The sequence below is a fragment of the Choloepus didactylus genome, chromosome 7 (genome assembly GCF_015220235.1).
Source record: "Choloepus didactylus isolate mChoDid1 chromosome 7, mChoDid1.pri, whole genome shotgun sequence".
Classification (NCBI taxonomy): Eukaryota; Metazoa; Chordata; class Mammalia; order Pilosa; family Megalonychidae; genus Choloepus; species Choloepus didactylus.
The window spans coordinates 18857170-18881693 of NC_051313.1; the positions used below are offsets into that span (position 1 = coordinate 18857170).

At 34.8% G+C, this 24524-nt stretch overlaps 1 protein-coding gene across 2 annotated transcripts in view; it reads right to left on the reverse strand.

The window, feature by feature from the left end:
* The window catches only part of LAMA2 (laminin subunit alpha 2), a 535576-nt gene that overhangs the window by 303251 nt on the left and 207801 nt on the right, over positions 1-24524 (reverse strand). For both annotated transcript variants that reach the window (XM_037842983.1, XM_037842982.1), the window contains exons 5-10: positions 18763-18942; positions 15735-15824; positions 14261-14378; positions 8495-8673; positions 6512-6611; positions 4037-4197 (exon numbers count right to left, since the gene is read on the reverse strand). In XM_037842983.1, coding sequence (XP_037698911.1) covers positions 4037-4197; positions 6512-6611; positions 8495-8673; positions 14261-14378; positions 15735-15824; positions 18763-18942 — 828 coding nt within the window. The remainder of the gene's footprint in view (positions 1-4036; positions 4198-6511; positions 6612-8494; positions 8674-14260; positions 14379-15734; positions 15825-18762; positions 18943-24524) is intronic.

Genomic DNA, 24524 nt, shown 5'->3' on the forward strand with positions numbered 1-24524 from the left:
GACCAAGAAGGTGAAAGCAACAAAAACTGATGAAGACAAGGGAGACCCTAAAAGGTGTTGCCATGTGCCTTGCCATGTGGCAGAGGAGCCAAGGATCGCTGGCAGTTTTTCTTTGGGAAGAAAGCATCACCTTGATGATGCCTTGATTTGGACATTTTCCTGGACTCTAACCGTAAACAAATAAATGCCCGTTGCTTAAGCCAAACCACTTCATGGTATCTGATTTGAGCAGTCTAGAAAGCTAAAATAGCAGTTTTCTATTATGGGCCTAGTAGTGAATTTTCCCTTTTCTTATCTTCAAACAGAGGACACATACTTTTCTTTACTTCTTGAGAATTCTCTTCAATTATTTCTTGAATATTTGTTTCTCCTGAATTTGATTTAATCGTTTCTTTGGTAAATCCTACTAAACTTATGTTGAATTTTATCATTCTATCAGTCATATCTCAACTTTTCATAATTGTTTTCCTTATCCTCTTTATATATATATATATGTGTGTATACATAATTTCTTAAAGTAAATTATATTGGTTTTTGTCTCAACCTGTCTATTCTTTTTAAAATATATTACCCCATTTTTGTATTTTTTCTATTCTCTATTTATTTCTATAACTTATAAACATATTTTTATTTTATATAATTTCTTTCAGAGTATTCTATTTTTTCTAGTTCTTAGTGTACAAAAAATGTTCTGTCTTTTGTGGCTACTGATTTCCTTTTGTAGTTATTTTCCTTTTGTTCATTGTAATTGCTTTATTGTGAGCTCATTTTCAGTTGAGGCTATATATTTTTTCCTGTGGTAATACCATTTGCCTGACTTGTTGCAGTATTCTAGCACATGAAGGGAGAAAAAAATTGACCCCATACTCATGCAATAACCAGGTTTTGGGATTTGATTCCTCACAAGACACTAATTATTCCCTAGCCAGATACCAAAAAAAGGAGAAAGAATTTTCTAGCTGCTCTCCAGGTTTGCAAGTAGAATTTTTCTAGTCCCCTTTGCACTGTCAGAAAGCATTGCAAGAATGCAAATTTAAGTGGTTTAAGTTATTTCCCTCTGTGGATCCAAATCCTAGTGTCAAGTCTTGGTGAAGGCATTTAAACCCCAAACTTTAGTCGTCAAATTAGGACTAAGACCAGTCCCACACAACCCCACCCTAAATACTGAGCTATTTATTATACTTAAACACAAGAGTTACAGGTACTTAATAGGCACTCAGTTTTTGCTTAAGCTTATGCTTAACTTGGATTTCTGTCTTGGGTCTAACCACTAGGAATTTCTCTTTCTTTCCTGAATTCCAATGTTTACAAATTTATTTGCTCATTTTATCCAGCATATCTATGTATTTAAAATGGGAGAAATGTGTAAAGTGGTGTCCACATCACCTCAGGTTGCATTTTACCAGAATGTCAGAAATTTAAAATTTACAATAGAAAATAATTTAGACTCAAAACTTTATAACAAAGGGCTTCCTTAAAATGTCTACATACTTCAACAAATGAGATATTTATTTTCCATGAAAATTACAAGAAACTATTAGGTATTATAGTTTAGCGGAATAAATATGCAAATATTTATTGGTTAACATACGTTTTAGAGATGAACACTTATACAGACATTATTTTACATGTAGTTTATATACTTTCTTTTTACACTTACACATGTATTCAAAGTTATCAACTTTGATATGTATAAATAGACAAAAAAGTATCTATTCTTTCTATTCAGCTAAAAATCTATAATGTTATTGAATTTAAGTCTATAGTTTCTTAGCCTTTCAATAAAGCTGTGTTTTTTCAATAGCATTTTGATCCATATTGTTTTGAATAATCATTTGACATACCTATGTCAAATCATGTTGTTTGTTAAACAGAATGAATTGTCAAATTTCTCTTCATCTATAAGTGGTTTTTCAGTATTTAAACTGTATGCATGTTTTCTTGAAATACTGAGCTATTATTCTTACACACAAGTGTTATACGTACTTAATTATAGTAGTTTGCATGCATACAGACTGTGATGTAATTCATATACCATATATACATAATTTATGAATTTTAAAATTGTGTGTATATTTAATGAAACTTGCTTTCTGCTTCGTTATTCTCAAAACTCATTTAGTATATAAGAGTTTATAGACATTGATTTGGAATATCACATAGTTGAGAGGCAGCTCTTTTAATGATGCTATTTATTTAATTCTTCATTCTCTTTTATGGTTTCTTAATTGCTGTTTATTGTTGTGTTTCAATTGTCTGTGTAGAGCTTGAAGTGTCTCTGTAGGTGGCATTTTTCTTATAGGCGTGTAATCACTCTCTGCAACAGTGAGTCAGGTGGAGAGCAGGCATTAGCTCAGGGAGCTTTCCCTTGGAGCTCTGCTAATGGCTGAAACCCCTTCCCTCTAGCCTTCTTCACTGCATTTATCAATGAAAACAAACAAAATTAGGCCTGCCTCCCTCCCTCAAGTGTTACTCTTTTCTTGCAAATATCAGCTCTCTGCATTCTATGAATGGCACATGTATGACAACATTTTCTTTTCAATTTAGTTAAATTTCCTGTAGTCTAGAGACTCAGGCAGTCTCTCCTACATTTTAAGCTCACCTTTGTCAGTCTTTTATTGGAGCAAGTGGTAAAGGTTAGAGATTTCAGAGGATATTTTGAGAAAGAGTAAAGCATAAACAGGCTATATTTTCATAGATATCAAAGAGATATAGTAAGAGCCTATAAGATGCCCAAAAGGGCCTGGAGGATGGAGAGAGGAGGTACCCTTAACCAGGCAATCACTCACACAGTGCTCACTGTCTTGGGCTAAGGAGCAAGTTTTCATTTTAGATAATATTGGAATAAAATGTACTAGGGTAGAAAATTTACTATATTCTAGCACATGACAACTCTTTACCATGGGGTTGTAGAATTTCTGCCTGTCTGTGTAGCTAGGAGTTTTATTATTTCAGTAGTTGAAAGCAGGTACGGAAATGACCTCTGATGTAATATATACCTATTATATAACTATTATAATATAAGCTTGCATTTTAGACATTCTTGTCCCAATAAATGCACATTTAATATACTGATATTTACTATCAGTGTTATGGCTTAATATTTTTAGACACATACATACATGCATATAGGACAAGTATACGCCTATAATATTTTATATCTCTCTAGATAAGATCAATGAAATAATGAAAAAAAGACTCAAGAAAATATCATCTACCATTAAGAAGAAAGAAAAAAAAGAAATAACATTTATTTTTATATCAATGTAGCATGCTAACATCTTAAATGAATTGCTCATCCTCCCAGTTAATATGTCTATAAACAGTCTGCTCAGCATGTTATGGTACTGATTTACTATAGCTAAAGGAAATCAGTTTTATTATTTAAGACTTGTTTTCTCTATGTGTGTGTACTACAGGTGTAAAGCAACCCATGGTGCTAAAATGATGAGCTATTAGCTCATATACAATAAATAATGTTGCATTTCTAAACATACTCTTGGGAGGCAACATTGAGCCTTTAAACAATTCCTCTAAGGTGGTGTTTACATTTTTGGTATTTAAACATAAGAGTTTGAATATGGTGGATATTTTAAGACCAATCTGGATTCAAATTTCAGATTATTTGAAATGATCAGAATGAAATACTTGGAAGAATTATTTTCAGAAGTAGATGCAAAGCCATAGTAGATCTGAGAATATTGTAGTTCCAAAAGGCTGCTGTTTTTGTGTATTTTCAAATTAGTAGGCTAGATGGATAATGAGGAAAAAGTGTTTTTGCTATAAAATAACATGATCCTAGAGGTGACATCCTCTGTGTGTGTAGGTGTTTAGACAAATGGCAGGTAACTATGCATGTCGGGCCACAGTGAAGCTGGTAGCCATTTAAAAGGTATGTGCAGGTGTGCCACATCCAGTATATAGTGGGCATTTACAGGAGAACTTGATAACAATTGCTTAATGCTGGCAGACAGAAAAGCCAAGGAAACTGACCTTCTGTCTTGACAGTGGGGCATTAGTAGAATAAACAATGTACCTTGCAGTTACAAGGCCCCAAACAAGGGTCCTCATTTGTGCTTCCAATGGCACTGCAGTTACAGGGTGTACAGTCTGGGAAGCCAGCGTAACCCCTAGCACACCGATCACAGTTCACTCCTCCAAAGCCAGTTTTGCAGTGACAGGATCCAGGTGCCAAACCTACGGAAAGATGAGTCACATACTGACAATCTTAAAACAAATAAATGATTTTGTTCCTAAGGTTTTAATAACAGTAAGCTTTAAAGGCTATTTTGACATAAAAACTGGATACAAGATGCATATCTACAAGGGAAAGTTAAAACTGATGAGTATAGGGCTAAATTAGAAGCTGGTTGTTATTTGCTAACACAGCATCTTCTGAGTATTTATGGAAAGAAAAAAAAAACACAATGAAATCTCAAATCATCTACCAAAATTAAGGCTACAGGAAAATTCAAACAATGATTAAGAATAATTTCTATGAAAATTAAGCTAACACTGGATCGAGAATAAACATATACCAGGGCAGACTCAAAAAACAAGCCTGCCCAAAAAGACAAACACAAGATGGAAAAGAGTTGTGGGAGTGAAATACAGTACTTAAACACCAATTTAACAATGATAATATGAGGACAACATGACTAGCAATACTACTAAATACCAAATTGCTAAATATCCACGGGAATGGATATTTTGGGGATAAGAAGAAATAGTGGAGGAAAATGAAAGCAGTTTAAATTTTCCTTTACATGGAGTAATGCAAAAGACAATTTTTAATCTTATCCTTGAGGATTAGAAAATAGAAATTAAATGAAGTGGGCCAATACCAGTTATTGGCCTTCTAAATCTGGAAAAATGTAAGATCAAACCAATAAAATACAGTCTACTCAGAAAAGGAAAGGAAAGTTGGGGACAAGGAAATGTTACGGTAAGAAGGCATAAAACAAAATTAAAGAAACAGCCTCATACATACATAATAACCATATATACATGAGTTAATATGTTTATATTTGGAAATAAGATTGGAGGTGAAGGAGTTGAACAGGACACTATTGCCATTTATTTTTTCCCTTCCTTACTGTTAAATTTATATTTTTCTTTAGATTGTTTTCACAATAATTGAAAAATATCTATATACAAGGATACTCATTAAAAAATTTGTTACAATTAACAAAAATTATAAACAATTTTAATATCCATAAAAATTTGAGTGGTCTTTAATTATGGTGCACTCATGTAATTATATATTATTCAGGTACTAAAATCAGATTGTCAGAGAAACATTTACTAGATATGGGGAAAAACATTCCATTAACTGAAAAGGAGCAAAATTAAAAGTATCTTTATGGATTGTGGCAAAAATACACAAAAATATATTAGTAGTGCTATCTCTACTGAATTATAACTATATTTTATATTCATCTTTTCTACTTCTCAATTTTTTCTAAATTTTCAATTTATTATTTGAAAGTAGCAGGAGTTAAATGATACTGCTGAAAATAACACTGTAGTTCAGTTGTTCCTATAAAAAGTAAAGGGGTCATTAAAAATGTATATGATCCCAGTAATTCAAATTTAAATATTGAAACGTATCAGCTTTTTAATCTTTCAAGATTTAAGACTGGTAAGGCTCAAACTGATAATTCTACAATTTTATAAAGAAAGAAAGTAAGCTAAAGTGTGCCAAAGAAACAATGCTAGTCTCTTAGCTCTAAAGTCATTGGGGGGTAAAAACCTACATTGTAGCTAGGATTTTGATTTTCAGTCTTTCCAAAGAAGAGAAGAATCCACTCAGAAATAAAAAGAAATTGTTCCAGATACATTATGAATTTTCTACTTAAACTTGGCAAGCAACTGCCCTGAAAGTAGCTTCCAAACATTTAACATCAAGGCATTACGCTGGCATTTGATTCCTCAATGTTTGGCATTCATCGTGAATTTCAGCCTCAAAGCAAGTGTTTAGTTTAAATTAGTGTCAGCCTCTTCCCCTTCATTAACTCACGACTGCTACCTTTTTCAGTCCTTTGTGAGCACTTTCTCCTTTCTATATTATTGTTTATATCTCATACTCTTTACTATTCGATCACCTCGACTCATTCATGTCACCGCAACACAAGTCTTTCAAGGAATGCTGCCACTTCACACTAGAAACCATAGGAGCAATAAAACAACCTAATAAATAACCAAAAACATTTAAAAATGACACATGCTAGAGATTTGTGATTGACCAGAAGATTAGCTAGACAGAGAGATGGAGAGATAGATAGATCTGCAAAACAAATGATTGAACTCTTCATGCTTTTAAAGCATTATGATAAAACAAAATGAATTATTTGGGTGAATAATAAACTGCTCCCTGGAGGAAACACTGATAGATTTAAAAATAAATTTATTATGTGAATGAAAAATACTACAAAGTTTTCTCCTGAAAAGAATCATATTTGGCTTTCAGTTGTCCTTGCACAGAATAGCAGCTCTCTCCTCCAGCTCTTACCTGGTGGAGCATGTTTCTCATCCTTGACACAGACTTCATTTAAGGACCCCTGTGGGTCACAGTGGCATGGCTGACATGGTCTCGGATAATTGGGAGATACCTAACAAAAGACAGTAAAATGCTTTTAATCAAGTGTAATAAAAACACCAGTAGTATTCAAGAGCAGAAAAAATTTTAAGGACAAATTAATACAAATTAATGATAATACATGGCAATAAATTATTTTGAGAAAAATTATAAGAAATTACCTTTAATACACATATAAAATTTCTAAAATTAATGTCTCCTAAGAGTTTATGAGTTACAAAATATTATCTACCAACATTTCCACTTTCTAATTTCTTAGACAAATATTCAAATATACACAAATGATACAAAATACACACAGAAAAATAATAAAAAGTCAAAAGTTTTCATATGAGATTAAAAAGCTGGTAAGAAATCTAGTTTTAAAACTGGTAGAACTAATAAGTGAACTTACCATGGGTATAGGATATAAAGTCAATATACAAAAATATTTTTATATAATGGCAACAAAGAATTGATTACTTAATAAAACAATTTTCTTAAATAGTATGAAAATAAAATATTGAGGATTACATTAAAAAAAACCATGCAAGATCTTCACACTGAAAACAATGCTGTGAATAATTAAAGAAGATATAAATAAATGGAGAGATACACTATGTCCATTGATTGGAAGACTATATTTTCAAGATGTCAGTTTTCCCCATATTTGTTTATAGATTCTGAACAACAATGCCAACTATTATTTTCTGTATTTGACACGTTGATTCTAAAATTTGTATGGAAGTGCAAAGAACCTAAAAGACCCAAAACAATCTTCAAAGAAAGAATAAATTGGTGCAGTTTACCTGAATTCTAGGCTTACTAAAACTAAAGTAATCAACGTAGTCAGTTATTAACATAAGGATGGACAAATAGATCAGTGGAGCAGATGCAGCTCCAAAAACTGACTCATTTTATGTGATCAACTGATTTTCAGTGAATGTTCCAAAGTAATTCGAAGGAGAGAGGAAAGTATTTTCAACAAAAGTTGCTGGAGCAAAAAGTAAAACACGTAAACCTCAATCCTTAACATACCACAAACAAAAAATTCTTTTTGACATCGGCCATGACCCTAAAAGTTAAAATTATAAGGTTTCTAGAAGAAACAGAATAACATCCTGACTTGAAAAGAACTTCACAAGAAAAGATATAGGGAAGGCCAATAAGTACATGAAATGAAAATTAAATCCATAAGATCTACCCAATAGATTTGCTAAAATCCAAAAAGGTGGTCAATGTCAAACCTTAAAGACGCTACAGAACGAGTAGAACTCACACACATTTTTGGTGAATGTGTAAAATGTTATTTCTAATTTGGCAAACAGCTGGCAGTGTCTTATAAAATCAAACGTGTACCTATCCTGTGAAACGAGAATTCTACTCCTCAGCATTCACAGAAGATAAATGAAGACATGACCACAAAAAGACTTGTTACAAAAATGTTTGTAAAAGTTAGCCCAAAATTGGGAATGACCCAAATGTCCACCAACAGGAAGAAGGATTAAATATTGTGGTATGTTTATGCCCCGGAATACTACTCAGGAATAATTTTTAAAAGTACTACTGATGGATTATACACACAATAACATGGACAAATCTCAAAACGTTATGCTGAGTGAAAGATGGGAGACACAAAAAAAGTAGGTACTGCATGATTTCATTTTTATGTTCAATTACAGACTCATTTATGTTCCAAGGAGCAGAACATTGGTGGAGACTGACTGGGATGTGGCACAGGGGATCTTTCTGGAATGACAGAAACGTTTTAAATCACATCCTTAAAGATTTGAGTAGGTTTCCATTATGAAAAGCTAGTAGTCAATTTTTAGAATTAGAAATTCAACTTTTTAGAGAAACAATTGAATTTATATTTCTGTATAATAATCTCTGTATAAAAGAAAAAGCATACTTTACCCCTTTGGGTCTGAAGAAACCATCAAGGCACGTCTCACAGTTTACACCAGCAGTGTTTTGGGAACAATTAACACACACACCCCCTCCAATGTACTTTCCCTGTATATTTAAACTCAGATTTCTTCTGGCAACATTTTCATCATAATAGCATTCTTCAGCTTTCCCATGACAATTGCATGCTGCATTGGGGAAAAATAAATTAGTAAACAGTAAATTCAGGTTTCAGATATATTTAAAAATCATTTTCTGTTTTCTATTAATAAGATTGCTATACTATGTGGGAAGTTACATTACATTTAGTGTGTTTATATAGAATATAAATCAGTACAAAAGTTTCTAGAAAGTATTTGGATTAATTGGTAGTATTACTAAATTCAAAAATTTTAATGGAACTTGAACTAATTCAAACATATAAATTAGGCTGAACCACAGGAAATTGCCAATATTTGAAGGATTTTGACTTATGAAATTGCAATTTCCTATGGTTCAGTCCATAATTTCCTATTACGACAAACAAATTTTAGAATGATGACACTGAATAATTAACCACCATGTAATTGGTAATGAATAATTACTATATGCAAATATCTGGGTTAGAGCTTATGGAGGAAAAAGTATGTATAGGATATAGTCCCTTTATTTGACTACTAATAATAACTAAAATTTATTTAGTATTTTATAAAGTGCCAGGCTCTGTTCCAAGTGTTTTGTGTTTTTTTGCCACAAGTTTAAACCTCAAAGTAGCTTCATGAGTTAGATCTATTATTAACCTTTTTATATATTAGGAATCTGAGGCCCAGAGAAATGAAGCAACTTGTACAAGGTAACACGTCCAGAATTGGAAACCAAACTCAGAAATCAAGCTCCAGAGTTTTCATTGCTAACCACTTGCCAAAGTTCCTCAAGTTTTATCTACTGAGAGAGAGATGTGTGATGGATGCCAAGTAATTGGTGAACAATGAGAACTGGTTCACTTAGTGCCTAAATGCATACTCTCACACCAATCTCAGAGTTGGGTGTCCTCTCTACTAATTAGTAGTCTCGTGACTTGAGCAACTTCTTAATTTCACTAAGGCTCAGTTTCCATATGAAACATGAGGTGGTCAATAGCAATTACCGAATCGGGATATTTAAAAGCATCAAGTGAGATAATGCATGTAAAACCATTAGCATCATGCCTCATAAATAAGTTCTGAACTAAATTTTCCCCTCCCCTTCCTCTCCTCTTCATCCTCCTTATCTTCACACACCTTTCTTCTCCTCTTCCTCCTCCTTTTCTTTTTTATGAAACATTATAGTAATTCAGAGAAATGAAAAATCACTTTTTCAGAATGACGGGCAGAATTTAGATTAGGATGGGGACTAGGGAAAAGATGTTTTAGGCAGAGGCTCCTTTCTATCTCAAACTTCCAGACCTTCAGTTCTACTCCACAGATGCAAAAAAAATGTTGAGAGTTTCTTCTGTGTTCTTACGTGTGTGTGCGTACATTCACAGCTTAACCTTTTTGCTTAATCATTTTTATATTCCACAAAGGGGGGACATTTACATGCTATTCTGATTTCATTTTACCAACAGTAAATCTCACAGCTCTTTCCATTTTAGCCTATGCTTCCCCTAAGGCTACAAAGGGTCCTTCTTGAATGGTGGTATCATCATCAGGTCCCTATTAATGGGCACACTATGAATGTTTCCAGGCTTTTGTTATTACAACCAGACTGTATACATACTGGAGGTGTGATGAACAGGGGCCTAATGTTATACTGCTTCCCATTTGCCAGCTGAGTGGCTTTGAGGAGGAAACTCAGCTCTTATTTTCTTTTAGTACTTATCCCCCATGGTTGCTTTGAGAATGAGACTCTTAGCAAAATGGCTCAGACATTGTAAATGCTCAGCTCAATAAACATTAGTAGCAATTACTACTCCTAGCACCTGAATGATAGTGATAAGGATCATGACAACATGACATGCCTTGTACACTGATAAGAGTACAACTGTAGACAAAATCCCTGGAAGTATCATTTCTAGGTCAAAGGGCACATACAATTTAAATTTTAATATCTTCACAAGTCTCCTTCCAGAAACACTAATCAGATAGTTCTCCCTCCAGTAGCCTCACTGGTTCCCCAAGGCCTCACCAACACTGTGTATTATCAACCTTTTAAATATAACTCCTGGACATAGAAAGCATTCAAATACTGTTGGATGAATAAATGAACAAATACTTTGATAAGTTAAAAATAGTATTTTTGTTGTTGTTTTAATTGGTACCTTAACTTTGAGTGTGATAACCTTTTTATGTGGTTATAAATAATTCATTTTCCTGAAAAATGCTTGTTTTGACCTTTGCTCATTTAAGAATTATTAATCTTTTTTCTCATTGATTTGTAAGATCTCTTAATATAGTATCATGTTCATCACGTTTGTTGCAAATACTTTCCCCATTCTGCTGACTTTTGATTTAGAATATAGTAATTTTACTATACTACTGGAGAGTTTTCAAACCTTATTTTAGGGAACATATGGTAATAGGTATAAATTACCAAGCATAAGCAGATTTGTGTCTTTAGGACAATGTCCAAGAATTATTAAAATCCCAATTTGTGGTAGGTTGAATTATGTACCCCAGGAAAAGACATGTTCTTAATCTTAGTCCATCACAGTGGGTGTGAACCATTGTAAATAAGACGTTTTGAGGATGCTATTTTTAATTATGGCATGGCCAACTGAATCAGGAATGGGTTTTAATGCTATTACTACATGTCTTACAGAGAAGACCACAAGGAGAGAAAACCACGGATAGAAGCAAGAAGCTGGAAGTCAACAGATCCCAGAAGACAAAGAAGAAAACATTACCATGTGCATTGCTTTGTGACAGAAAAGCCAAGGACCAAGAATCGTTGGGAGCCAGCCCCAGAACACCACAATCTTCAGGGACAAAGCAGTGCCTTGCTGATGCCTGATTTTGGACTTCTCCTAGCCTCAAAACCATGAGTCAATATATTCCCACTGTTTAAGCCAAACCATTGTATGGTATTTGTTTTAGCAGCTGGGAAACTAAGACACCATTGTAAAAATGTATTGCAAGAAATAGTCAAGATTTCTACTGCTTGTGTAAGTAGACAAAAACATCGAGTAATACAAACTTATTGTCACATTATTTAGAGTGGGTGTTGCTGATGGTATATACACCAGGAGTAAATGCCCCTAAAACCAGGAGCGAATGCAGCTAAAACCCAGAGCGGCAGTCCTTTTTTCCGAAGAGGCTCCTCCCTGGTTTTCTTGGTTGCAGTCCCAAGTCCCTGTACTCTGTGCAGCTCTACATCTGTAGCCTCAGAGGTCACGGATGGACAGCATCTGCTCACAAAGAGCCCTTTTTGCTGTCTCATCAGCAGATTACTATTCTAAAGAATGTGTAAGACACATGATATAAAACTATTCTTTAGTACAGGATTAGTGGTGGAGTTAAGATTCTTCACTCTTTGGAGATAAACCTCACCTTAAATAAGCCAGACTGATGAAATTCCAAGTTAAACTCAAATGAATTGGTGGGTGAGTATTCATTTTACAGAGGGATTTGTCATGTCACAGAAGGATTTTTCTAAATAGTAAAGCTATTGGAATGCAATCCAACTTGGAAAAGAAAATTTTCATAGAAGCTTTTCAAAATGCATGCACTGTGCAAAGCACTATTATTTATACAAGGTCTTATGGCTAAGACCTGTCTTTAATTGCTTTTTTTAAAAAAAATGTTTATTTTTCAGTTTGGAAATACAACCTTGCATCTGCTCTATGAAGCTAAAATAAATTTTCATAATCCCACTATTTTTAAAATGTATGCAAGTAACAAGTGAAACTCTCTTCTCACTTCTCTTAGCCACCCCTGTTGCTAACAAGTTTCATCTGTCCTTTCGTTTTCTGTGTTTAAACATATATATGCCAGTGGAGAATGGTAAAGGATTTTCAAATCCACTTACACAAGGAATCAAAGTTATAACTGCAATGAAGTACCCGAAACAACAGGAAGAATCCTGAGCCTCAATGCTGTTCCTACTTGTGACTTTGATACTCAACAAACAGAAAAGAAATTTGATTAAAGTTTAGAGACTTTGAGGGCAAATTGTCCTAAGTGTCATTTGGTTTAAATATACCCTTTGGAATGAATATTTGCTCTTTATGGGGGAAGATTTTGAGTACCTGAGGGACTGGCAGGAAAGGGGCAGGTTGTTGAAGGAAACAAAGCCTGGTCCTCCCATGGTTGTCCTGACAGGGGGTAGTGATGGCCTGTCTTCAGACAAGCCCAGGCCATGAGGGGAGATTTCCAAACCAAAATATCTTTTCAAGAAGGCAGACACAAAGCGGAAAGAAAAAGTGGTGGTGAAGTTGATGGAGGGACACAAGATGTTGATAGTAGATGAAGAATCCTAAACTGAAAAGAAAATGTGTTTTGTGGTTTGGGTATATTTTATGATCAAAATTTGCTAAGATTCAATGGCTTTAAAGACCTATTGTGTCTGATACGTGATAGATGATAAATATGAGATTAATTAATTTGTCATTCAACAAATATATAGGTTTGGTGTTAATTAAAAGTATCTACCTGGCATTTGTTTTGGAGGCGATGAAGACAAGTTGAACTAAAAAAATGTGGTTAGGGACAATTCATTAAAATATCAATATTTGAATTAGGCTTCATGCTAATTTGGGTTTACAGTTCAGTGCTAGTCTTTGCTTTAAGGTCTTTTCCTTGGTCTGAACAGATCTTCAGAAACACAAGTTTCTCCAGCCTCCCTGTCACCATGTGGATTGGTGGATGGTTTTAGGTTATCAAGTCATCTGCTGCACTTCTTGGGCATTTCCCTTCAGGAACAACTAGTCGTATGGGGCTGTCTTCAAAGGTGATAATATTAGTGACATATTTTCAGAGCCAGTCTTTGTAGTCTTTGTTCATTACTGGCTTTTTTCTCAGTTGTTACTGCCCAATAATTGCTAAAGCATAGTTAATAACAATGATTGCCATGGATGCCACTTCTAATAGGAGGACTTCCATACTTTTTTTATTAATTTGAAGCCATATATTTAAAACATCAAAGCTTATAATTGTAATAAACATTCATTTTCCACAAATTTGATTTTTTGCCTTCTCTGTCACCTCTAACTTCCCTACTCTTCCCAGCTACTGTTCCCAAATGCCACCCTTTAACAAGTGTGACTAATGAATCATAGTGCTCTTTATTTCAATAATCTGACTCTAACATGGAGCATATCATCTCTCATCTCTGATTTTTCAACCTTTATTTGATGGTGGGATTCAAGGCTATTTACTAGGAAATGGACTGCTAAGGCAGCAGACAGAAGGAGCAGGAGCTACCACTGGTTTCAGAACCATTTTATAAGCATATGTGCTTAGAAGACTAGGCCCTAAGGCTTTGCTGAATCTTTATCTGCATTTCCATTAGTCTACACAAACATGACGCTATAAGCTACAGTTTCATACCAATGACAATAAGCGTATCCTATGTCTTTATCTATATCTCATAATCCTTCACACAGTGTACATTCATAGGCGTTTAGTAAATATTCGCCAAATTGTAAAAAAAAAAAAAAAAAAAAAAAAAAAAAAACCTTAAATGTTGAGTAATTGAGATAGCAAGGTAAAAGAACTTACCAGCTATTGCCTTGGATAAATTATATAAATCAGACACAGGAGCTTTCCTAAAATCACCATAGGTTTATAATCCCTGTCTTCAAGGCAAAGAAGAGCATACCTTCACATTCGGTTTTAGTGAGGAAAGTCCCAGCTCTCCAAGGTTTCTGATGGAATCCCGGACAGCACTGGTCACAGCTATCCCCACATGTATTATGCTCACATTCACAGCGGGATTTCTGGTCAAAAAGAGAGGGAAAAGCATACTTTTAGCATTAGATAGAACCATAAATGAAGGGCTTTCCCTGAAAGATAGTATGAAGACAAGAGAAAACTTCTAGACTTTGTACCAAAGCATAAAAACTTCAGTCAGTCTGGAAAGAAAGCAGTGCCAGCCTTGGAACTGCATCCAGCTTGGCTCTGGAGTCACCGGCCTTAGGCTTGGAACAGAGAAGGGAGTCCAACTGGAAGGTGTCTTTAAGACTGAATTCGTTCTTAGTACTTGGGAAATGGAGGTTTGGTGGATAGGATCTATCTATTTGATTGCTTTCCTCAACTACTATAAGCTTTTTAGGGAGTGGGAATAGTGGAGGGGGATGATTCCTAGGCATCTAGCGGTATAGGTAGAATAGAAATCTAGCATTCCCTAGGATGAAGCTTCCTTTCTATGTTTGCTGCAAACACAGCCTCAATTCACCACATGGAAAGCTGCCTTGTGGACTCTCAAAGCCTGGGAAACAAAGCCCGTTAATGCATCCAATCAAGAATACCTAAACCCTGCAGAAAGCACTACAACCTCACTGGGAAAAATATGCCAGGATATTTGACCCTTCCCTAGGAGATAACATTATGATTCATTAGTCCGAAAACTAGTTTTCAGAGTAATGTCATTCATGTTACACTTTTAGTAGGAAAAAACAATCCAAAGCCCTACGTACATCTGCTGGTTTTACTATTCAATATGTTTCTTCTATATACTGTACAGTAGATTATTTTGTATTTCTCCAGTTTATTTATGACCAAGAAATCAGATGTTCATTCATCTTCTTCATGTGGTAAGATAATGAATATTACCTGGACATTAACGAAAAATTCTACACGAAACATTCCAGCACTTCTGGACTGGCAATTTCAGCCCTCTCTTGAAAACTCCCTTGTACCCCATTCCTTGTCACTTCTGCCCAACCCTAGCACCTGTTACATGGCCATTATGTCTTTACTTCCATGCATGTCTTTTATTTGTTGGCTTTAACTTTTTTTATTAAACATTTTAAAAAAATGGGCAGGTTGATTGATGGCAGGCATTCTCTAAAGCTAAATCATGCAGAAGGCTGTCATAGCTAGAGAGGTTTCAAAATAGACCAGTTTGGAGCCTTTTTGAAAAAAACTAATCTGTTTTCAGAAACTGTGATGGCCGACTTCAAAGTCTATCATCCTAACTGCCAGCTCTATTTCACCCTGGCACGGCTTTCGGTTACACTGACTAAGTGGGGACCTGACACCCATTCACAGCGTTTCCTGTCAGCAAAGCCTCTCATGAAGCATTTTGCAGTTCAGGGCTTCGTTTCGCCTAAGCATCCTATAAATATACATACATTTGTTGCTGGATCAAGTGGACAAGCCCTGGCATGACCATAGCAGATGCACATCCCGCCAACTGAAATGTCCTTGATGGAGTAGTAATACTGCAAAAAGCAATCCAGAGAGAAATCCTGTTAAGATGACTGCAGATGCAAATGACAAAGGAGAACACTCAGTTAACTTTACTTTTTGGTTTCTTCCTTACTCGGAAGTAAGTTTGTGTGCCTGGAGGACAACTGAGGGTTCATAAAACTGATGAAGTAACTCCTAGCACTGTAATCCTAGCCCAAAGAAAGAATGCCTCTAATTGATATTGGGTGAGCATTTTAGAAATTCCTTTCCCATGGACAGTACAAAGTTCATGCTGGAATACCTGTTAGTGAGAGCAGTTTTTTATCTGGGATCAAGGACAATAATGCTTCATAAAAGTTGTTTTATTTAGTTTCTTGAAAGAAAACCTCTTTTATTGTCATTACAGGAATCTCAGTATTCACAAATCATGTGCAGACTGCTTTACTTGATGGATTTGAAAAGAATCAACAAATATAACAATGGATTTGTGTTCATAATAATAAATTTCTTAATCAGATTAAAAAGCAAATAGAAATAGCTGCAAGTTTGCTTTAAAATAATGTGAGTAGCAAACTCGATGTGCAGTACAATTTACTTTTTTCATTATCTTAAAATGCCCATGCAATTACCTTCCTGTCTGAAGCCAGTGTAGATCTATGTTCCTAATTGTTTTAATATACCACCTATTGTTAAAAGATTATTTATAATTACAGAAATGGACTATTTGTTATTTTAATTAATAAGTGTATAACATCTTATAATTGTCAGAGCATTTCACATTGTTATGGAATCCAAATACCCCCTTCAGTGGTAGACAGTTACATTATTCCAATTTATAAAAAGGATAAAAGCAGACTTAGTGAGGTTAAGTAAACTGGATGCACATCTGAGTTCCTTGACTGCAAATCTCCCTTTTCCTGCATACTTACTTCTCTTTTTTTCCTTTTCCCTTTCATTTGTTTGTTTGCTTTTATTGTTTACACATAGTGCCTTTGAAACACTTTTGTTACATTTTTTTATTTGATATATACCTAGGTCTTGAACTAATGGAATGTGCTAAGAAGTTTTTAGGCAATATAAAAATCCATTTTTTCCTTAACTATATAACTAAATAATAGAGACATTTTTTCAGAAATCTGATACAGCAGTATTTGTAGAGGTTTTTAAAATTTGGAAATCTATTTTAAATATAAATGTATAATATTTTGCTTCTGAGTCATGAATGGGAGCTGATATTCAATGCCCTATTTTTATTTATTGAAATTCATATGTAGTATCTACTGAACTTGAGTATTTTTAAAAGAACATGTTTATATGTTGAATTTTATCGCACTGCTTTAAAGGCTCCTCAACAATGGAGTTTTATATAACAGACGTGCATCCCAACTCCCACCTCTGCCTTTTGCAGAAGATGATAAAAGGAGTAGTAATTTATTTTCATTGATTTTTTTCTCTGATAGATATACTGTCAGGAAAGATTAAATTTCACTTCAATGTTATTCAGTCTTCCTCAGTGTACATTCTTTAAGTCATGCCAAAATTAGGATTAAAGTAATTTCTCTAACAAGTAAAGAACTAAGCATTGCTATAAAATGATGATTACTTTCGCCTAAGACAAATGACAATATGCTGAAATATAATACAGGGTAAGATTGTCTCAGGATTTGAAAATTCAGGAAATCAAAACATCTGCCATATGTTGTATAGGGATAACTAAAACATTTAAGTTATTTTATGATAATGGAGAGTTAGGGGTGGAGTGGTTAAACAATAAGGAGAGAAAACACGTGTGGGGTGTTCAGGAACCACAAAAAGGGTTGCTGCTCAATATTCAGCCCACTGGTTCGGCAATTTGGCAATTTGTGGCAGTGGTACAACATTTCTAGAATAATTCTTCCCCTGAGTGTATTGTCCCACATTCTTAGTTTCTTCCCTACAGTCTTCTTTTCCACCTTTACCTCTAGTCCATCATATGGCAGATACTCAGCACAGATTGGCTGTAAGGCTTTGTGGTTGGTTTGGTTCACTTGGTACAATGTTAAGGTTGTATAGCAGAATATAAGGTAGGTGACATAAACCAGAGAATGGGGTAGACAGGAGGAAGCACAATTATTGCTCACAGCAACCTGGGCTAACCATTTATATCAGAATCTAACAAATTCCACTGTACCCCTGGAAAACAGAACTTCTGAAGATCTGCTGAAAACATGCTTTAACCTCTTTTGTTCCCCCTGATATTCTATTTGTAAAGGAACATAAAACAGTCTATGAAATCAGTTTTCCTCTACAGCAGTGTTTGGTTGTTTTTGTTTTGTTTTTATTTTTTGTTTTTGTTCTGTTTGTTTTTTCAAACCAGGGGTTGTGAGTCTTTAATGGAGCATAAAACCAAATTATGTTATTGGTCAAAAAGTCCACAGAGCAGGAGCACTGACATCCCCTAGGAACTTGCTAGAATTGCAGAATCCCAGCCCTGCCCTAGAAGTCATAATCTGCATTTCCACAAGATCACCAGATGGTTCTACGCACAATAAAGTTTAAGATGTATTGTTGTATTTGTGTGTGCGCACTGGGTAATGATATAAAATACATTTCTTAGTGTGGGTTGTGGCCAAAAATGTTTAAAAACCTCTGCTCTGGGGGAGTCGTAACTCCCCAAAGCCAATGTGCACTAAAATGCCAGAAATGACCTAATTTAGCTCTCTAAAATAAAATTTTGAACTGAGCATTATGATCCTAATTTTACAAAAAAGGAAATTAAGGTTTAAAAGGGTTAAAAGGTTTGATAAATGTTATGCATCAAATAAGTGGCAGAGCTTGGATTTGAACTAAGTTCTCTCTAATTTTAAAGTCTTCGATAATAATCACTCCTACAAATCATTGAATGATTTCTTTTCAAATTCTCTAACAGACAATTAAAAAAGATCGGCGCACTATCATTCACAGGTGCCCAAACGATCCACCATAACTTACTCTTCTTGTGACAATGGGGTCAATTTCTCTCGGATCTTTGTGGGCAAACATCATCAGATCAGCATTCAGGGTGCGGATCCTCTGCAATCTCAGGCGGATGTAGCGGGCGGAAGTAAATTCCAGCAGTTCAGGAGAAGGGTCATCAGCACTTGGTCTTCCATTGATCAAAGAGATGTGAATCTAAACAAGGTGAAAAGTGATTTAACAACTAAAGTTTATCAAAAGCATAGGATTACTTATCTGGTTTTGTTTTGTTTTGTTTCTTGAAAAATAAAAGGCAACATTCCCCTCCCTCCCTTAGGCAGTTACAGGCTCATGTTTACTCTCTGGAATTTAATAAAATAATTGGGTATTTTATGGACTTTGAATACATGTACATGCCATGCATTTGTTTATTTCTTAGGTACTGTCTATATACTACAATTACCTATATCCATCAGTTTCAAGGCACTTGCGTCAACTTCACCTTCTTAAAATTTCCATAAATTAAATCTATCATTCTTTAACAAAAATAAATTGTACCATAAATTATTTAAGAATCTCATATATAAATATGGGAAACCATAAGACTTGGTAAAAGAAAATGTTACAAAAGAGCCAACAAAAACAGGAAAACATTAGGAACTTAAAAATATTTTTGAACTTGAAATCACCTGATTATATAGCCTTGAAATATAAACAGCAAAAATTTCCAGAATTACAAGGAAAACTAGACGTATCTACAACCATGGTGAGATATTTCAGTATTTTCTTTAGCAACTGAAAGATTAAGACAAAAATTTACCAAGGATATAACTCACTCTATGAAACCTACACTTTGAACACATGTTAAAACATGTATGGAATGGCTAAATTTCTAAGAAAATAATCTAGGAAAATTGACAGCAGAAGAGATGAAATCTAATCCCACTGCTTTCCATATGAACAAAATAGAGAGATTGCTAAATTGTGAAATTATCCTTCAAAGGAGAACCAGCCCACAAGACTTCATAAGGGTTTCACAAGAGCAGAGAATTCTAATGAAGGATAAACTGTTAGATAAAATAAAAAGGACTCCTTATCACAGATAAAGAAATGATTTCCCTAATATCCAAATCACTCTTACTAATCAATAAGAAAAAGATTAACAACATAACACAAAAAGAGATAAAAGACATGAGGAAAGTTGTTAAACTGTTGATAAGATACTAAACTTCACTCATAATAAGTGAGATATTCATTAAAACTGCACTGATAAACTTTTCCATTTTTTTCACACTGTTAAAAACCCCAAATACTGATAACACTCTCTCTGATTGCAAGACTGAAGGAGAAAAGGCAATCTTATTCACTCAGGCAGGAGTGTAAAATGGTTCCAACCCCTATGCAAGTCAATTTAGCAATAACTATCAAAATTACAATTGCATAGAATTTTTGACCCGCAATTCCACTTCTCGGAATTTATGCTACAGATATGTTCAATATACTCTCTCTATATGTGTGTGTGTATATATTTATGTATATGTACATATACATATATGTTATTTTTACAGCATTTTTTTGTAAACTAAAAAACACTAGGAACAACCTAAATAATTATTGGTGTGGGACTGACTGAAAAAACTACAAATCTATATAGTGAATTCTATGCAGCCATAAAAAGAATGAGGAAACTCTCACAGTACTTTTACTTTTTTATACCTTGTAATGGATTATTGCCTAGGCCATAAATTAGATGAAATCCAAATTGTTAAAGACAAAGAAATTAAGTGGTAGATTTCAAACTGAAAAGACACACATGCACACATGCATACACACACGCACACACACATGGCCAAGAGACAGGAATGCAAGAATTGAGCAGTCCCATGCTGTGGTGGGAGGGGGCAGGTACAGGACAGTTTGTATGTGCGTCTGGGAAGCCTGTGACTTGACGGTGCTGGAATTTTTACCATTTTGCAAGACGACATATCATGTATGTTAATTACATTTTTTGACAGGAGAAGTAATGATATGCGTGTCCATTCTAACATCCTGCATTTAGATAATCCCAAAGAGAATTTTACAAACCAACTGCCCATAAACTACTTGAGTCACCAGAGAAATATACCAGATTCTGAGATGAGAAACTAATTCTTTTGTCTCAAAAAAATAAACTCAAAATGATAAAAACATGAAATGTCCTAGCTAACTGAATCTACTTTGGATACTCAGTAAAAAATTCATTTAATCAACACATTTGAGAATGATAGAATGCAAGGACTCCTAAAATACTAATTTCTCAAAATACTAAATATTCTCTAATGTAGGAAATTCTAAAAGAGTAAAGCAGATTTTGTATATTCCACAGTTCTGCCATCTAGCAGGTGAGCCTGAAATATGTTTAAAATTAAGTTGTCTCTATTGCTTAAAGAGGTATCAATTAAATGTTAAAAGAATGAATAAATTAAGGCATGAATTAATTAAAATTAGAGTCCCTTAGAGATTTATTTTGGCATCCAAAAAATCACCAGTGCCCTTGAATCCATGATTAAATTTCAGTCTTAACAAGTTCTCCCTTGACTGCCTCAACAAAAAACTATTTGAAAGAAAGAAGGAAATCATCTCATGTCTCAGATTCAAGTTTCTGAAAGTTATTAAGGCTCATTTGGTGTTAATGTTTCCACAGTGCTGTACACAGAATCAGTAAGTTCCTCATTTAAAACAAAACAAAAAACTGCATGAAATTTTTAAATATGGTGCACACGTTCTCATTGAAGTTAATAAACCATATGATAGTTACAAAAAGAATCCAGCAAGAGAACACTTCTCCTCAAGCTTTGGTATTTTCATCCAGTTACTCTGCCAAGATATCTTGAGAATATAGTTCGTCCCAAGCTGTTTACAGGATTTTAAGCCAGCCAGCTGTTTGGTCATGTTGAAAGCACTGAGCAGTTTCCTTCCATCTCTCCCTCCCTCCCCTTTTGTTTTTTTGTTTTTTGCTTGTTTGTTTTTGTTTTTGTGGCTGTTGTTTCACTCTGCTTCAAATAAATCATGATATTGGATAGGCCATTTCCTCTGGCACAATACTACGTAATTCCAAGTCCAATGGGTAGCTTAGCATGCTTCCTCATTTCCTGTGGGGTGACAATTGGGGGGTGTCCATCATCATAGAAGATGGAATCTCTCTGGCCCCAGGCTGGCCCCTTCTTGCTGTGTGACTCTGGGAAAACTGTGGCAGTCTGGTGTCTTCTGAAATGATTTCTTCTGCAGACATGTTAGTGGGTGTGTGTTTACACTGCCACAGGAAATCATTCCAACTGGAAACATCCGCTTAACTTTATCAACTGCCTTTTTCTTAATTTTTAAAATTACACTCTTCTTTGAATTACTTTTCACAGATGAATACAGAAAAACAGCTCACAAAAAAGGATCCCTTTCCATGACCAAATGACTAAATCGAATTACACCCGACCTACCAAAAAATTCTTCTTACCAGTGTTAGTATGCTGTATAAGCAGTGTTTCCCTTACAGATGGAAAAGATCAGTGTGCCACTATGGTAGTTTCCTCTTTATGATTAGAATGCAATTAAAAAATGGTTTATGCAACAATTAGATTTATATGCAAACATTTGCACAACATTATTATACTTTTCCATTTCCCTTACTAGATCTGCTTTAGATTCCTAGAAGAACTATGGTCCTGATACCTACTCCAATACTACGAATTTGCTGAGTGAATGAATGGATGTATGGAAGAATGAAGGTTGCTTACAGATCATTCATAAATATCAGAAACTTTGATATGAGTAGTGGAAGAGAATGGAAGTTGATGTGTGGTATGCTCCTTTAGAGCATTTTAAAATCCCACTTGAATTATTATTCTCTAAGCGTGTGCAAACAAAAGAGATCCAATAACTGGAGAGTAAAGTGACCCCAGGTTACAGAATAATAAAATCCATACATGTAGGATGAGATAAGCTGCCTATAGGTGGGGCCAAATAACTTATATATAAATAAGTGACTGAGATATCTTGGAATCTCTGAAAAAAATCCAATCACACTTAATATGATATTATTTCGGGTGGGAAAACAGATCATGATGACTTTGAAAGCCAGACCTAATCATTTTTATATTACCTTGTGTGAAAAGTCATATGTTAGAAGAACGGGGATAAGCTGTGTGAAGCTAAGGAAATGGGAACAGGTAACAATCTGTCATCGTGTTTCTAGCACAGGGCAAAGGCTCTGGCCCTGGCTTGTCCACTCTTGCACTCTGCTCCCATAAGAGCACTGAGCTCCCTCCAAAGCAGGTCACCAATTTCTTTCACTTTACCAGCTACAATGACCAATATTGGAGAACCACAGTACTCGATTCTTGGCCTTCTTTCCTGCTGTATCTACCCTTACTTACAGAGTGATGCTATCAAAGCTCACGGCTTAAAATACCATCTATACTGATGTCTCCCACCCTTACTTCCACGACCCTGATACCTCTCCTGAAGTGAGAATGAAAATCCAACTATTTACTTGGATAAATTTTCTCAGCTGTCTAATAGACATCTCAAACCCATCACAAACTGAGCTCTTCTTTTTACTCCCATAGTCTTTTCAATCTCACTATATGGCAATTTTATCATTCCAGATATATAAGGACAAAAAAATGGGGTTCATTCTTGACTTCTTTTGTTTTCTTTCATTTTGCATGCAAATCCTGGTGGCACTATCTTTAGAATATATCCAGCTTCCAGCTACTTCTCTCCACCTCCACTGATACTGTCTTGGCCCTAGCTTTTCTCATCCTCTACTTGGGTCTCTACAATAGCCCCAAACAGTCCTTCTGGCTACCACCCATACTTCCCTAGGGTTTATTTTCAAAACAGCAGCTAAGTATTCCTTTTAAAATCTCACTTAGGTCATGTCACTCTTTTCCTTAAAACTTTCCAATGCTTTTCTCACCTCAAATAAAATCCAAAATCTTGACACTACCCCACCCCATCACCATTGCAACCCCTTACCCCCCAGTCACCATTCCAAAGGGAAAACAATTACTTTTTGGACCTCTTTTCCTACTTCTCCCCTCCCAGCTCATTCATACTGCTCTGGCAAGACTGCCAGCTTCCTCCCAGATATTGCAATGCTCACATCCTCACCTCCTTATGGCCTGGCTAAGGTAAAGTCTTCTCAGTGAGCCTTTCCATGACTACCTGTTTATAGGGCAAACCCCAGCTAGTACTCACTATTCCCTACCTGCTTCATTTTTCTCCATATACTCATCTTCTAACTACCATGTATATGATTTATGTATTTACTTTGTTTATTGTTTCCTTCCATTCACTAGAACATAAGGCCCAGGAGTTCAAGGAATTTTATCTGCTTTGTTAACTGATACAGTCCCCAGATAAGACAATATATGCACAAAGTAAGTGCTAAGCAAAATTTTTGAATAAATGAAATTTATTTACTCAAAATTTTTGAATAAATGAAACATGCAATTCCCAAATACTCAACAAATTCAACTAGTTTTCTATCTAAAGAGTAATTTATTAGAAATGATTTTTTTTCTGTTATCATGAGTCAATCTTTGAGTATGCTATTTCCACAAAACGAAATTAAAGTGAGTCATCCTTCATCTCATTTTCTGCCCAAGCATGCTGAGTCAAGTTGATTCAGAGAAAATTAGAAAATTAACAGCTTTGCTCCATGATTTCCTTACATCTAAGGCCACTGTATGTGTTAATATTAGTTAATCATTAGGTAACTTTATTCTCGATTACATAAAAGGTTCATTTAGACAGACAAT